General features: G+C 37.4%; 1 protein-coding gene across 6 annotated transcripts in view; it reads right to left on the bottom strand.

The window, feature by feature from the left end:
• The window catches only part of WDR7 (WD repeat domain 7), a 390,067-nt gene that overhangs the window by 100,973 nt on the left and 271,695 nt on the right, over positions 1–17,399 (bottom strand). For all 6 annotated transcript variants that reach the window (XM_054244247.2, XM_078348222.1, XM_035271195.3 and 3 more), the window contains one exon: positions 914–1,100. In XM_054244247.2, the coding sequence (XP_054100222.2) occupies positions 914–1,100 (187 nt within the window). The remainder of the gene's footprint in view (positions 1–913; positions 1,101–17,399) is intronic.

Below are 17,399 nucleotides of genomic sequence, written 5' to 3'. Positions count from 1 at the left end.
TCCACCACCAACAGGACCCCCTGCCCCATCAATCCTAGTCGGTTGGTCACCACGTGTGTTTACCACCTATTTCACTGCAGCGGCTCCCTCAGTTCATCTTCCTCTTTTAGTACACTCTCTCATTACTGCTTCCCTGGATCACTGCCACCTCCTCATGGCCGGTCTTTCACTGTGTGCAAGTGAAACCTCAATGAAGCTGATTTAAAAACTAATATGAGTGTGGAGGAACAACTCCCCAGTTTCGCCATGTATGTTAGCTGTAATCATTTCTGATCAGGTATCAACTAATTAATATATGTATCATTTTCCTTATAAACAATATTATACTATTATTAGCAAGTAATATTTCACGGTTTAACAAATACAATTGGAAAACTATGTCACATATCATTCACTGGCTCAGGGCTAAATTGCAATTGTGTTAAAATTATAGAAACATGCTTTTCTTTCTTTTTTTTGATATAGAGTCTCATTATGTCACCCAGACTGGAACGCAGTAGTGCAATCTTGGCTCACAGCAACCTCCATCTTCCAGGTTCAAGCGATTCTCCTGCCTCAGTCTCCAGAGTGGCTGAGATAACAGCCCACCACCATGCCTGGCTAATTTGTGTATTTTTCAGTAGAGATGGGGTTTCACCATGTTGGTAAGGCTGGTATGGAACTCCTGACCTCATGATCTGCCCACCTCAGCCTCTCAAAGTGCTGGGATTATAGGTGTGAGCCACTGCACCCGGCCGAAACATACTTGTTTTTCATTGTCCATATCCAAAACGTCACATACTGAGACATTTGTCTATCTTTTGTCTATTAAACATGCTAAATCTATAAAGAGTGATCAATAAACCCACCACACATTAAAAAAAAAAACCCTAAGACAAAAAACAATGATAAATTAACTGGAATCCACACATACTTGGCAAGTTGTTTCTCGGCATCGGCACAAAGTTCAAGAAGCCCCATCAGAACAGCAGACACATCCATGTAAGGCTCCCAGACTGTGAACCCACGTCCAATCAGATCAATGGCAGTTCTGCGGATAGTGCTGTGTGGAGGAAGTTTGGGGCTTGGAGGCTGGAGCAGAAGAAAAGTCAGTGCTTTGCCTGAAATTACAGAATAAAGTACAGAGCAATAAGGGATTTTTACTTTTGTAATCTTTTCTTTTGAATCATACTTTCAAAATACAATCCATTTTTGATTTTTTAACTGAAAAAGGTTTGAACCTCAAGACTACACAAGATCTTGAATAAACAGTTTGCTCAGCCACATTCTTTCAAGAGAAAGGTAAAACTATATTATTTTATACCATATTCTAAAGTGTTTTTAATTACATAATTATATGCAAATGAGTACATATAATTTCAAAACATATCAGTGATTTTAAATCCCAAACAATGTTTCTCCCTAACTCAACGTTCTGCAAAATGGAGATGGTTTCAAATAATGTAATATGGTATTTCTTAACCTTTCTTCTGCATCTAACACAGTTCATATGTAAAATACTCCCCCTCAGTAACACCTCTCATTACAGCCACGCCGTAATGAAGGATGGAGAATGTAATAGTTTGAAAAAGCTTTTTTCCCGAAGTATCCATTTTCCTCTATATTCTGGTGTATGTACTGATGTAGTACGATGATGTTGAATATGTGGTAAGTTCTTCATATGATCTTTGTTAAACATGTTAATAGTTCACTATTATTTCTAAATGTGATGAGATGACCTAGATGTTAATAAACATGTAACTCTTTGTGTTGAGGATGATGGTGACAATTTGTATACTTAATGTCTAATGGCTGTTAAACCACAAAACACTATCTACCTTCAAAAGGCATTTTGACATTTAAAAAAGAAAAACAGGAGAGGTTACTAAAAGCGAATTGTGTTTAGAAGAGTTTTTGTTTGTTTTTTGAGGGGAAGAAAGAAACTAGTTCCTCAGCCACAGAACAGTACAGTGTACTGATTAAGAGGAACAGATGCGTCGGGTTTAAGACAGGGAATTCGCCACGGTTTCATAACTTATTGGGGGCAGGCTCAGGAAGGCACTCACTGAGCCTAAGTTTTCTCATACTATAGGGCTTATTCTGAATACCTATTAAACACGGCTCTTTTCCAAACTAAGGAAATGGCATATAAACTTTAATACAACATATCCAGGCAACAAAAGCATATAATAATTTCTATATCATGTTAATTGCTAAATGAGAATGGATTGAGATGGAGAGGAAGAGAAGTAAAGAGTATTGTAAAGCCAGGAGAAGAGTCAGTGGATACTGAAAGTAGTGATTCTGAATTTCTCCTCAGTCACAGGACCCTTTAAGAATCTGATGAAAGCCATCAGTCCTTTCCCCAGGAAACTACACACAGTCATACCCATGAAATTCTGCCAAAGAATGGCAAGGAGGCCATGGATTGTGGGCTAACAATTCCTGCAGTAAACAACATCCCAAAATTCATACTTCATGTGTGTATTTGTAAATTTTACTCTCATATTTAATCATATAACATGTAAAGCTTCATGTTTTACTTTTGGATCAGAAAAATAATAAACTCCTTTAAAAAAAAGGTAACATACAGTTTTCTATTTTCTGCCAGCACATGTATGTCCTTTGATCACATGAAATTGAGCATTTCCCTTTTCTTCAGTAAGTCTGTCAGCTCCTTGAGTGTAGAAACCGTGTTTCACATAACTTTGCATCTTCCAAACCACCAACCACAGTGCTCTGCACACATTATTTACATAAATGAAAAATAGGTCTGCCATTACTGTAAGAATATTTCTAATATAGCTTCCTGCCCTAGGTTGTCAAACTGGTATTTCAAAATGTCCAGAAATCTACCACTTTCCTGTTTATTTTTTACTTGTTGGAAGTTGTAAGAGCTATAGAAAAACTCCAACTGCTATTCCCTGCAGACATCCTGAAACACCAGTAGCAATGGCTTTCAATCTAAGCAATAAGCTCCCTGGAGGTGCATCCTTGATAAATAATGTTCAAAAGGAGGTAAAGTTTCCTAAGTACAATGTTTTACAGCATTTCAGTCATCATTTTCCTTTGTGTTCCTCTATCATTTTTGTATTCATTACAGATGGGAGAGTAGGGGCAACACTAGAGACACCTTGCTGATTCCTAAGGGCCTCTGTGGAGGGAGCTCTGGAGGAAGCCTCCTCACCACTCTGGACAATTTTTTCCTAAGAGTGAAAATAAACAAGTGGTCGACATCTTGATATTTTCCATCACTGTTCTGACAAAGTGGGAAGGACAGCATAGGGGAATTGATCACTTGCACTTGGATGAAATAAGAGAAAAGGGTTTTCCTTTTCTGCTTCCTTTCAAAAGACCCTCCTTTCAGAAGACCCTGGCTCTACAAGGGCCAAAGAGTGCCTGCTGCTCCTCTGTCAAGCGTGGCCTCACTGTCAGGATTTGTGGCTCAGCAGGAAACACAGGGTTCCTGGAGTAGCACCTCTTCTCTTAAATCACTTTCTATTCCACTCAGAAATCTCACAAGTAAAATCACCCTACAGCATCTCTCCTTTAGTTCTAGTTACAGCCTCCAAGTAACATAAAGCAAAGATCCCTAAAGTTTTGGCAGGGCAGCTTTTACAGCTCTGGCAGGCCATGTGAGGGCATTAAGAGAGGGGCTACTCTACACACACATTTCAAATCTACTGGTAGGAGTATGATGTTTTCTCTTTTTCGCAGAGTTAATTTGGAATTACAAAGATGTACAATTGTTAAAACTCTTTATCTATCTTTGACAACTTTTCCCAAACAAAACATATAAATAACAGAAGTGAAAAAGGATTTTCAAGTTAAAGCTTTTGAGTTCTAGCCTTGCTGATTAATAGGAAGCTAGCAGCATTTCTGCTACTAGCAGCAACGACAATGATGTTATCTGGGATGCCTAAGACTGCAAACTTCTTAATCATCTATTCTTTCTGCTGATATTAAGAAACCAGCCTTGAAAAAAGTTACATAATAGAAAGATATGGCTAAATTTCTTTCTTTCTTAACCTACATTGTATTGCATTCTACTTTAGGGATTTTCTAACTTATAATTCCAAGAGACATAGGTGCTCTGCAAGATGTATCAAAAAGGAACAAATGTGGAAATTAAGATAATCACAGTATCTTCCCTTTTGATAGAAAAAGTCTCATGATGGGATTTTATGAATTTTTGCCTCCCATGATTTTTCTTAAATGGCTGGTATGAGTAAAAGTTGTATATTTTTAATCTGTATTAGAATCTAATTTTGTGGAAAATGCACCACTATTCCACAGTATCTCACTGAGTAGGCAAGATGAGAATGATGCTACCACTGACCATCATGACCTATCCTTTCTTAAAGGCTCTCCAGTGATGGTATGAAACTGTTCAGCTAACTGGCCTGGCTTTCAGTCAAGGATTTTCACATTTGGTGCCAACCCATTGATTCAAAGATTCATGTAATATCCACGAATTGCATACTGCTATTCTCTATTATGTGCTAGGGGAAAAAAGAGAATAAGATTCAGTTCCTTCTGTTGAGGAAATTCATTCTAATTCAGGAGACAGGAGCAAACAGTCTATTTGAATATATTGTGAATTGTGTTATAATTAATTTTTATTAGTACAAGATATCAAGACAGAACTTAACAGATGCACTTAACCTCATCTTGGGGGGTGTAAGAAGGCTTCCAGGGGAAGGTGATCTTTATGCCACACCCTTAAAAATAAGTAGGAATTAGCCAATTAAAGGAGAAGGGAAAAAAACATTCCAGGCAGAGGAAAGAGCATGTGTAAAGACCAGGAAATGAGAGAGGACATGGGAAATCAAGGCATTACACGTAGTTCAACAAGGCTAGAAACTGTGTATGTATATCTGGGGAAGGGGTTAACAGGAAAAGGGGAGATGTGTAACAGTGAGACAAAAGGCAAGGCAGGTTATTACAGCTCCAGGACAAAGGGCTTATATGCCTTGCTAAGGAGTTTGTGTTTATTCTGGTGACAATAAAAAACCATTACAAAGTTTTAAGCAAAGGAGAGATTTGATCATATTTTCATTTTAAAAAGATCAATATTTGAGGTGTCCTGTGATTGGAAAAGGACAAATGCCCTTTTAATTCTGATCATCTCATCCCAGCCAAATGGGATTAATCAGAATCAAAGAATTTCTGAATGGAAAGACCTTTAGAAAAATCTGATATATTTCCATGTTCTAGATGAGGTAACAGAACCAGAGAGGACGAGTGGTTAGCTGTAGCTCTGGGTAAGGAGTTGAGGTCTCTGTGGCCCCGATGATGTGTAATAACCAGTACACAACCTACATCTTTGCAACCATGTTGCACTGATGACACTACCAGCTATGGCTCAGAACTACACCTACAGCGGATCCCAAGTCCACTTTCTCCTCCTTCTAATTTCAGCTATAGTTACAAGCATCTCCCAAAAACAGAAGACTAAATAATGTCTTCTCTTTTCTCAAAACAAGGAGTTTTTGTTACTGATCCAACAGCTACAGATAACAATACCAAGGTTCCTGTCATTGTCTTGGCTCTTAGTCGCACCATGGCTACAAAATGATTAATTCCACATCCAGCACAGCATCCACTGCCCAGGCAGAAAGAGGGAGACGGATGAAGGACAGAAGGACCTGTGTCAATGAAGTCCACCTCCCTTTTGAAGCCTAATTACATATTTCATTGGCCAGAATTATACCATATGATAATTCCCCTACTTTCAAGGAAGGATGAGAAATGCAGTTTGTTGGCTGGACATATTGCCATTTTCAATAAAACTGAGGCTTTGTGACATGGAAGTGGAAAATAGTATGTATGTACATATGGTACATATTATATGTGAACCAAAATATTATTTGGTATACACATATTATGTGTGCACCAAAATTATGCACAGATCAGAAATTTCTAAGAGTCTGCTACAAACTTGTTTTGGATAATGGCAGAGTTTCCAGTTACATGGTGAAACATGAAAAATATAAACAATGTACTAAGTCTTTTTCATAAAGCTATATTTATTCAATTTAAAGGATAAAGATTTAAATTATTTTAAATTTGCTTATTCTGAAGTATGGCCTTACTATTTTGGTGAGGTTATGTTCTTACGACATTTTTTGGTGAAATTTTTTTTAATAATGTAGTATTCTCTAATGTTTATAAAAAACAAAATAAAGAAATTGAAAAAGTACTAATAAATGCCCTCACATTTTATTTTTGGAAATTTTACTGGTCCATGATATTCAAAAGACTGGAAATCACTGCCATTTGTAATAAATTTACTGTCTTGGGGGAACTAAAAGGGCATCTTCTCTATATAAACATAATCGGTAAGAGTTTTTACTAGTCACTGGCTCTTGACTGAGAATGTCAAGAGACTCCTAACACAACTTGCTACAGGGTGGAATTCAGCATTATTCATGTCAATCCAGAGCCATCTTCAAGATTGTTATCAAATTATTGGTCTTCTTACCTATAAGCTAGGTGAGCAGTAGAGACACTGCAGCAGCTTTACAGTGACAATTCAGTGTGGCACGTCTTACCACTACCCCTGTATGTCTGGCCAAATGTACAAATAAACTACTGAAATACAGATAGACTTAGAACACTGGAAAACAAATTAAAATGAAACAAAATTTTTTACAAAGCAGAAAACACTTGAAATCCAGCACTGGAGACATCACAATGAACTTAGAGCCTCTGGCTGTTGAGAAATGAATTCTGTTGTTATGCCATCAAGAATAAAATAGGTCATATTTTAATGCTAGTAATTTATTTCAAATTTTTAATTTTCTTAAGAGTCCCAACTTTAATCGTACTGTTTTTTTAAGGTGCTATGAAAGTGCAAAGCTGCAAGAAAATATTTACACTTTGATGTAATAGCAAAATGCTAAAAAGGAGAAAAGGATTGAGGCAGAGAGAGCAAACTAAAGCCTATGTAAGCTGTGGTTCAACAGATGACAATATTACTATGGGTAATTTGTTGCTCTGGCAACAAGATGAATATTGTTCAATCATGAACTGACCAATGAAAAATGCCAATGTTTAAAACTTTTTAAGTATCTGTCTATGTATGATGGCTAGCCCTTTTAAAAGCCATAACACACACCCACACACATGCATGCACACACATTTGTTCTCTCATTACTTAGAATTACTTAATAAATTTCTTTTCTGGAACATTTATTTATCCTTATCACAAAGCACAGACTCAATTTATTAACACACCCTACATTTACTGAATGTCTGTTATAGGAAAATACATCATTACCTATAAAGAAATATAGTCACATATTTTTATAAGCATCACATATCATCTTCAGCATAATTTGTTTGATAATAATACTTTTATATTGCTATTTCACTTTTTCCCTCTATTTCTAGAACAAGGGCAGGGACTACACCTGATAATAGTACCTTCAGTTCACCATATATATGCAACAACAGACACACAGAACTCGGACTTCTTTTAATCACTAGAATTATTTTATTCATTTAAAACACACACACACACACACACACACACACATGCACACATACACACAGAGCCAACTGCCAGTGGTACACACTAAAAGAATACCAGAGGTGCCTCACACGTTTATTTTCTTATAACCACAGGTGCAACTAAGACATGAATCATGTAGTTTTTTTTAAACACAGCTTCCATTTGTGCAGAAATGGCACAGTAAGAATTTTAAAAGTTATAAAACTAGTGACATTGTTTCCAGCCTTCCATTTGTAATTTTTATTTCCTTTTTTAAATTTTTGTCTAATTTTTCCCTTGATGCTTCCCTTAAACCTGAAGACCTCATAGGAATCTGTGGTTACCCTGCAGGAATTTTCTAGAACCAGCCATCATAAGCCCCATAAACCACCAGTACACCCATTAGAAGATGGTGACAGGCAGTGGGTCACTGAAGAGGCTGACGGAGGGAAATGTGGACGGATGGCATACAGGAAGGAGGAGGCGAGAACTCCTCCATGATGAAGGGTCCATCCCTAGACGCAAGCGAACTTGAATCAAATGGCAACCAATGCTAATGAAAAACCACTGGCCAGAGAGAGGAGTTTTTAGGATTAGAAATTAAAGCAGAAGCCAGAGTCAAACCATGTTTATTATGGAGAATAAAATTTACTTACTGAAATTATTACAAAACCAAAAAGTTTTAAAGAATTTTTCAAACACCCCCAAGGGATAATGGACTATTACTGCTGTCTGCTGTCAGGAAACGCATACAACTGCTTTCTCGGGCTTTGGTCACTCCTAGGCTAGTCAACTGGTGTAGTTAAGACAATTTCACTCCTCACACTTTAAAGAAAATCATGAATAAAGAAATAGCCACTGCCGATTGTTGGCTCTGAATAGTGAAGAAGGGAAGAAAGGTCATATTTTAAAAATAATTTAATTAATAGCTCAATTACAAGCAAATTCCTATGGGAGAACATATTATATGCACTTTAAACCAAATGAATTTATGATGATTTATGCCATTACAATGAGTGCAAAATGAATTAATAATGATTGGCCACTTATTTCAAAGTGTAACCAAGTGAATGAAGCGTTTTCCCACTTGCTAATGTCCATCAAAGAACACGGATGGCAGAGTGCCATCTAGAATCCTATTCCTTTGCTTGATATACATCCTTGAATTAAAAATAATTCCAAGGTCCCCATTATTTGAATATGGAATAACTAAGAAACACTTCTATAACTAGATGCTTAGTGTTAATGTAATTATTAAAAATTGCTTTCAGACTGTTTATGTTCTGTACTGCATACAAATGCCATGTCTTTTAATAGAAAGCATACAACAACTGTGTTAAATTAAGAAATTAATTTAATAAAGATATTCTAAAATTCATTAATATCAGTTAATCAAAACAGTCTTCCAAGTAGTTAGCTATTTCCTGTCCTATAAAATCCGAATTCTCTTTGATTTAAAGTACATTTTTTCTGTTCTACCGAACTTCAAATTAACTACATTGTGTCATGTAGGGAAATTTGATCTCATTTTGCTTTCAGTATAACGTATTTTGGATGGCAGACCAAAACAGGAGATCGTCTTAGCTTCCTCCAAATAAGCAAAAGGAGGACGTTACTTAGTGCATGCAGCCTTCTTCTGCCTAAGGAAGGTCAAAAGTGCTGAATATTTGATGGTCAGGGGATCAGCAATAAACAAGTAAATAAACAGAAACAGATGTTTACGAGGTCAAAGAGGTGTTTAAAAAATCCATTGATCTACTGAATCTGTAATTGAATAGTCCAAACATTTCTATATCCCCTTCCCAAAAGTGGAAGGCCTGTTGAATGGCATAAGTGAAAGAGATGGAGGAGGGAGGAAGGAGACAGACAAGAGAACAGACGGGTTTCAGTTCTAGCTCGGGCACCTATTAGCTGAATGATCCTATTATTCATTTCGTATTTACTGAGCGCCTGCTGGCCCTATTTTAAGTGCAGATTTACAAAAGTCTATGCTCTTCTGAACCTTACCTTCTAGTCAGGACATCAAAACCAAATAAACAAATAGATAAATCAAGTGGCACTAAGTGCTTTGAAGAAAAATAAAGCAGAGTAAGATCCTAGAAAGTGACAGACAAGGAAGCACCCTCCAGAAGGTGACATTTGAATGAAGACTTGAGTGAGATGAAAAAGGACCATGTGAGTATCTGTGGGAGAAGCCCAAAGGGCCCTGAAATAGGAGACTGCCTGGGATATCTGAGGGACAGCAAAATGTCCAGTTTGGCCGGGTGGTGCTGAACGAGACAGTGAGTGGTAAGACATGAAGTCACAGAGGTAGCTGCAGGATGATCGTGCTGCTGGGCCTTTTAAATGTGGGGTTTTATTCCACGTGTCATGAGAAACTTGTCAAAGGTTATTTGGAGGACAGTGATGTGGAATGTTTTCAACTTGAAAGCAGCTGGGTCCTATGTATGGAACAGACTGTAGTGGGGCAAGAGTGAAATTTGGATGGCCTCTTGGGAGGCTGCCAAAGGCTCAGGCAAGCGAGAGTGCTGGGTTGGACTGTAACAGTAGCTATGGAGTAGTGAGAACTGTCTGAATTCTGGATTATTTTATTTTTTGAGACAGGGTCTCACTCTGTCACCCAGTGGTGCAATCCCAGCTCACTGCAGCCTCTACCTTCTGGGCTCACGTGATCCTCCCACCTTAGGCTTCTGAGTAGCTGGGACTACAAGTGCATGCCATCACACCCAGCTAATGTTTATTTTATTGTAGAGCTGGGGTCTCACTCTGTTGCCCAGGCTGGTCTCAAACTCCTGGGCTTGAGTGGTCCTCCGACCAAAGCTTTAAAAAGTACTGGGATTACAGGCATGAGCCACTGTACCTGTTCTGAATTCTGGATTCAAAATATTTTTTTTAAAGATAGACAGGATTCGTTTAGGGATTGGATGTAGTCATGACATAAAGAGAGTATAATTCTAAAAGACTGGGCATAAACAACTAGGTAAATGGTGGTGACATTTAGTAAAACAAGTAATAATAATGATAATAATAATAATAAGTTTCTTGCTGTTGTTGTTTTGGAGCAAGGAGCAGTATCCAACGTTCAGTTTTGGGACATTTCAAACTTGAGTTACACATCAAACATTTAAGGGGAGGTATCAGCTAAGTCACTGGATACACAAATCCGGAGACTGGTATAGAAACCAGCACTAGAATTAAAATTAGGCTGGGAACAGTGGCACGTGCTTGTAATCCCAGCACTTTGAGAGCCTGAGGTGAGAGGATCGCTTGACCTCAGGCAATTAAGTCTCACCTGGGCAACAAAGTGAAACCCTGTCTCTACAAAAATTCTTTAAAAAAATTAGTCAGGCATGGTATATGCACCTACAGTCCCAGCCACCTGGGAGGCTGAGGCAAGAGGATCCCTTGAGCCCAGGAGTTTGAGGCTACAGTGAGCTATGATCACACCACTGCACTCCAGCCTGGGTGACAGAGTGAGACACCGTCTCAAAAAACAAAATTAAAATTAGTATTAAAAATTCACATACAGATGGCACAGAGGCATGGAACTGGATGTGATTCCTAGAGTATTAATGTAGATGCTAAAGAACTTTTATAGGTTGAAAAGAAATATCAAGACTGAATACAAGTAGCCAATGAGGTGGGTGAAAAGCAGGAGGGGATGATGTCACAGAAACCAAGTGAAGTAAGTGTCAAGTTTTAACGCAGTTGGAATTATCACATGCTGCCAAGAGACTGAGACAAGGGCTGAGAATTACTTATTAGATTTGGCAATTTATCAGCCACTGGTAACCTCATGGAAAGAATTTAGGAAAGTGAAAGGCAGAAAAGCCTGGTTGAAGCAAATTCAGGAAAGAATGGTAGCTGAGAAAGCAGAGAAGGTAAATACAGTCAGAATATTTAAGTACAGAATGTACATAATTATATAGATTTCCTGTGACAATAATTTTTCTTTTTTTTGAGATGGAGTCTCACTCTATCACCCAGGCTGTAGTGCAATGGCACGATCTCAGCTCACTGCAACTTCCGCCTCCTGGGTTCAAGTGATTCTCCTGCCTCAGTCTCCCAAGTAGCTAAGATTACAGGTGTGCGCCACCATACCCAGCTAATTTTTGTATTTTTAGTAGAGACGGGGTTTTACCATGTTGGCCGGGATGGTCTTGATCTCTAAACCTCATGATCTACCCTCCTCGGCCTCCCAAAATGCTGGGATTACAGGCTAGAGCCATCGCACCTGGCCAATAATTTCTTATGGCTACTGATAATTTGGTGTACATGTAACCTTCCAAAGGAAGAGCATGGTGGATGAAATGGATATGAGTGTCTCTGGTTTATGTGACACGTATGTCACACTAAACATAAAGTAGCAGTTTATGTTCTATATGTTGCCTCTCTCAGCCTACTCTGGGCCTGACTGCCTCCAGGAATCAATCAGAGTGAACCTCTGGCCTTCCCAGGAATAAAACTCACCTAACACTCCAGTTTCATGCACTTCTGATTTCTACACGAACACATCTTCACCCTTTCTGGTCATCCATACACCATTAAACGTCCTGTGAAATGGGACTTGGCAAATAGATTCCAGGGTTCTGATGGTACCAATGAACCTCCCCCAAAGCAATTAACTTACCACTCAGTCAAAGGCCTACGCTCAGTTTTTTATCTACATTTGCACTAATGTAGAACGTTAAGAATTAAATTATCATTAAAAGGTACCTAAAACCCAAACAATGACATTCTCCAAAGAAATACCATTAATGTCAACCAAAAATATGGCAAGAAACTAAAAAGAAGTATTTTATTATAACTTCATAATTGCCTCTTGTTTTAAATAATTCATATAAGCTAATTAAGTAAGTAAGCTATCATTACAAGATAAATCTCAAAGTAATTTTATAGGTAGTCCAGTGGAGATTGCAATCATATGAAAAATTACTTGATCTCTTTTCTAATAATCACAGTAAAGGATGGAACTGGAACCAGGAATTGCTGAATGTTAACCCTTTACAAATACATAGTCAAAGACCCCAAATAAGTTTGCCTTTGGTGGAAACTAAATATTCAGTACATTGCGATATGGATGCTACAGTAAGTGTAGGAGAAATGAATTCAGAATGGTTTTACATGTTGGTAAATGGACAAATACTGACATTCTCAATACAGGCACTTTAAATGTTTCCTTTCTACACATTTATTTTATTGAAATTGAGTAAGGGGAAAAAAAGATGAGCAAACAAAAGTCACTCTGCTGCCCGTTTCTCAGTCTGGACATCTTTGTTTAAGCTTTGACTTGGCTTAAATGAACGAATTAATATTGACAAAAACATCAACTAAGCTAATGAGTTGTTAGTTAAGGCAATAAACATGTCACATTAGAGTCAGCGCAGTAAAGAGGTAATTAGCCCTGGAAAAGCCCGGCTGATTGGAGCTGTTGAGATCCTCTGCTCTTAACCTTTGAGTCCATTATCTAACCCAGGAGTGGTGGCTATGTTAATGGGAACTCCAGTAAACAGCAGCCTGACTCCAGCAGCAAGCCCACACTCAGAATTCTGGGATGAACGGGGTGCTGGTGTGCTTACAAGAGCCATCAACAAAGCTCCATGAAAATCTGCGACACGGCTCCTTCTGGAAGAGATGCCAATGTCAAACAAAGAGAGAAGGCAAATATATTTCCAAAGAAGTCGTTGGGGGTGTATGCATTTTTTAACAAAAGGATACACAGTAATTTTTACAACAGAATATGACAAAGGAAAAGTCACATCAATCACAAAATACTCTCCCTTGTATGAATAAGTATGCGCTGATCTTTTCAGGATAAAGCACAAGATATTATGATTTCCCAACTATCTGAGCTGTAGAAGAGAAACTGAAATCACAGACAATTAAAAATCTTAATTTACATTCATTTAAGACAAAAAAGTATAACATGCTACTGTACTTCTGAAATCTCTATGTTTACATGATATTAGCCTTTAGAGCAGCTTGTTCTATAAAATCTGGGTGTTTCTGGAACTTCTCACTAATTTTACTGATTTGGCTTTAGGACAATTTAAACTAGTATTTCAGTCTGTGCTGAAAAACAATACTTGGAGAAAAATTACAAATAGTAGTACAAAAATCTACATAGGAGTTAAAACATACCATATTATATGACTAAAACTTCCATTCTAAATTACTGGGACATTTCTGAAATACAGTGAAAGACCACATTGGATAGTACAATTTGAGTTTGCATAATTTTCATATCAACTTCCAAAACAATTACCAAATACAAGCTAAGTTTTTACATTGCTTCTAATATCATATATGCATATCTATAGAAGATACTAACATATATAATAAACTGAGACTACATTATCAGGAAAGACCTATTCTTCCTTTGGAACTTTTCTTTTGGGCTTAAACAAGCATGTCATGAATTTGTAACACTACACTCCTGTTCAATTTTGAGCATTTTAATAGTTTTGTGCAATTTTCTTTTAAAAAGGAAGGAAATACTCCATCCTAATGTTGTTACTATATAAGTTTGAAGAAAGAAATTGTCAGATATGCAGCTCTTGCCACTACTGCCGTACATACATATGGTAGGGTGTGTGTGCATCTGGATGTTAAAGGGGGAGAAACAATGGGACATTTACTACACAGTAAATCAATATGTGCTATCTTTTTTCAGACTGAGTAATTTCAAAAGGGACAGGAAGCAATTAGCTGCCTCATACCTTATTGGCTAGTGTATGGTTTTAATATTTTCTAAATTTTGTCTAGAATATAGCTTATTTTTTTACTAAATTTGCAAAATAGCAGCATATGGCTTTTCATTAGCTAATTATTTTATATAATCAAATTTAGAGTGAAAAGCACCATCTTCATTTTTAATAAAAGGTAAAGGAATACTGGAAGCCAAAATAAGAAATAAATATATTTTTCTGTTATTCTATTGTCATTGACAGCTAAACATAACCTAAAATAACCTAATACAGGATTCACTTCTTATGTTATATATAAAACATATAACAATGTCCAAATGCTTCAAAATTGTCTAGAAGCAATAAAGAAAAATAAATAAGGCTGTCAAAATATTTTTCAGACTTTACAACCACATATTAGTTTAGCTTGCTATAATTATTTCTATAATTTTGTCTAGGCAGCATGTCATAGAAAATAGTGCTCAATCTTTTCTTCTACCCCAACATACCTGAAGAATGTGACATCAAACCATGTTTTAAAATGGCAAACTGTTCCAAAATTGGAGAGAGTATAATTTTTAAAAGTCCTCCAGATGACCCAGATATATTCCCTCACTCCACATCTTGCCCCTGCCCCTTTCCACATAGGAGCCAAATGCTATCCTTTTCTCTCCAGTGACTAAAAATCTATGGAGGGAGGAGAGCTATTAAGTAAGATCTGGATTCTAATCCCAAGCTTAAAATTTGGTAACTGTTTGATGTTGGGTAACAAACTGGGTATAAGGTTTCTCATTCAATGAGATAAAATGACACAGAGGTAAAATCTATGCTCGAGCTGATGGGAGTAAAAATAACACAGGGTAGCCTCTTGACATATCATATTCCCCTCCTTCCATATTCACGTATATATTTACAGAAAAACTGTTCCTTAGTTACTTTCTTCAACCACAGCTATTTATCTGGAAATCAGACTTGAAAATGGACTGTTTTTAAAGAAGGAAAACTAACTGGACTCCAATCCCTTAAAAATACTATAAAGCATGTTATCAAACTAAGAAAAAGACAGTGTAATGATTGAATGATGGGAGGGAAAGAGGAAAGAAAGGAAATTGTATTTGCTGACTGGCTGGTAGGTAGCAGTTCACCTGGTAGGTCCTGTGCTGGGTGTCTACATGTAGTATTTCATTCATTTCTGGAAACACCCTTGTGAGGGAGATGATACCAGCTTCAATTTTGAATATAAAAAAACCTGCTTCTCCAAAACCTTAAATAACTTACTCTAGATTATACTGTTCAAATTGCCAAAATAAGGTTGACCTTACTTGACAGCCTCTCTCTGACCATTACATTATATACAATACTTACTAAAAAGTAATAGTCTATGTCATATTCCACACTTAGGATGCTATCTGCAAAGAAATTTTATGTTCAATGCAAATAAAATACACCACATTGTTTTCTCCTGATGATCCCAGCAACTGTACACTGGGTTTGCAATCATAGAACTGTTGAATCATTTTTACATGTATGAAAAGTGAAAAGGCTAACTGGTAGAATGTCTCAAGGATGCCAGAAATTGTTAATTTCAATGATCAACATATATTAGTACATAAAAATAAGTCAGAGAAAGGCAAACAAATATTCCAAAAACTGGTTTCCCAGTCTTTGCTCTGTTAACTCTGGCCTAGCTAAACTGAGCTAGCAACTCTATTTTCCTTCCTCTTAAAGTCTGTGGAGGGTGAATCAAATGTGAAAGGAAGATCAATTCTGTTCTAAGACAGTAAATGAGCTTAAGAGCAGACCTGTTTCAGTTTATGGAGAGAATCTAACTATATGAGCTTAAATCCATGTTTATAGAACTATATTACAGAGGCAGAAGAAAAGAGAATACACTCCCTACCTGCAATGACAAACACATTTTATATGGCTATTGATAGTGCCAAAAAACCATTCATTCCCATGTACCACATCCACAATAGAGCAGCTGTGTTCTGCATGTTTGTAGCCCCACAAAATCATATGTTGAAACATAACCCCCAAGGCGATGGTATTAAGAGGAGGGGGTCCTGGGTACCAATGAGATTAGCGCCTTTATAAAAGAGGCCTGAGGGAGCTTGTCCACTCTTTCTGCCATGTGAGGACTCTCAGCAAGAAGGTACCATTGATGAGGAACGGGACCTCACCAGATACTGAATCCACTAAAGCTTGGATCTTGGACTTCCTAGCCTTTAGAACTGCTGAGCAATACATTTTTGTTTTTTAATAAATTACCTAGCCTAAGGTATTTTGTTATAGCAGCCCAAGTAGACTAAGATAACAGCTAAAGATTATAACAAAATATCTTCATGCCTATTTTATAAAAGTCAAGAGCTAGAAGTGTACAATCTTATCAGGGAGATCAGAAAACCAAAGCTCAGAGAGGTTGCTATGGTTTACTCCACATTAAAGAGCATGTCCAGCATAAGCATCATGGCACATCTGGAAGTCAAACCTCCTATCTCATCCCAGCTACTCAGGAGGCTGAGGCAGGAGAATTGCCTGAACCCAGGAGGCGGAGGTTGCGGTGAGCTGAGATCGCGCCATTGCACTCTAGCGTGGGTAACAAGAGCGAAACTCCGTCTCAAAAAAAAACCAAAAAACAAAAAACAAAAAACCTCCTATCTCAAAACCAGCATTCCCCCCAGGGTAATAGAAGGCTTTTACAAGAAGTGAGGTTCAAGGTTACTATCATTACAACTATTATCATTTGAACTCTTTTCATCACAACCATACCCCAATGCTTACCATACTCTGACACTGAGGAAGCACTAAAAAATATTTGTGGAGTGAAAGAATTTGATTCACACTTCACTGTCCATATTTTAAGTACCTTTCAAGGTCTCAGTTAAGTTTTCCTTTATTTACCAAAATAAAGGAAACAGATGGTCACTCCAGCTATTTTGTTCTTGAATCTCTGCAGCACATCATTATATCATTAAAAAATATCCAGACTTGGAAAGCTGTGTGAAAAAGAATCTTGCAGATAACCTGGCCCAGAGGGTTCTAACAACCCTGGTTGGTATTTAGAATCACCTGATTAGCTTAATGGAAACACAAATTCTTGGCTCCACTGCAGACCTAGAGATGCAGAACACAGTCCAGTGGCATGAAGTCTACTATTCTGTGGGATGGCCAGTGCCAATCTTAGACTGTTTTCATTACATAAAATGCAAAGATAAGCAAAATAGAAAGAAGTGTAG

Source organism: Callithrix jacchus, chromosome 13 (genome assembly GCF_049354715.1).
Source record: "Callithrix jacchus isolate 240 chromosome 13, calJac240_pri, whole genome shotgun sequence".
Classification (NCBI taxonomy): Eukaryota; Metazoa; Chordata; class Mammalia; order Primates; family Cebidae; genus Callithrix; species Callithrix jacchus.
This window is presented reverse-complemented; position numbering and strand designations above follow the sequence as displayed.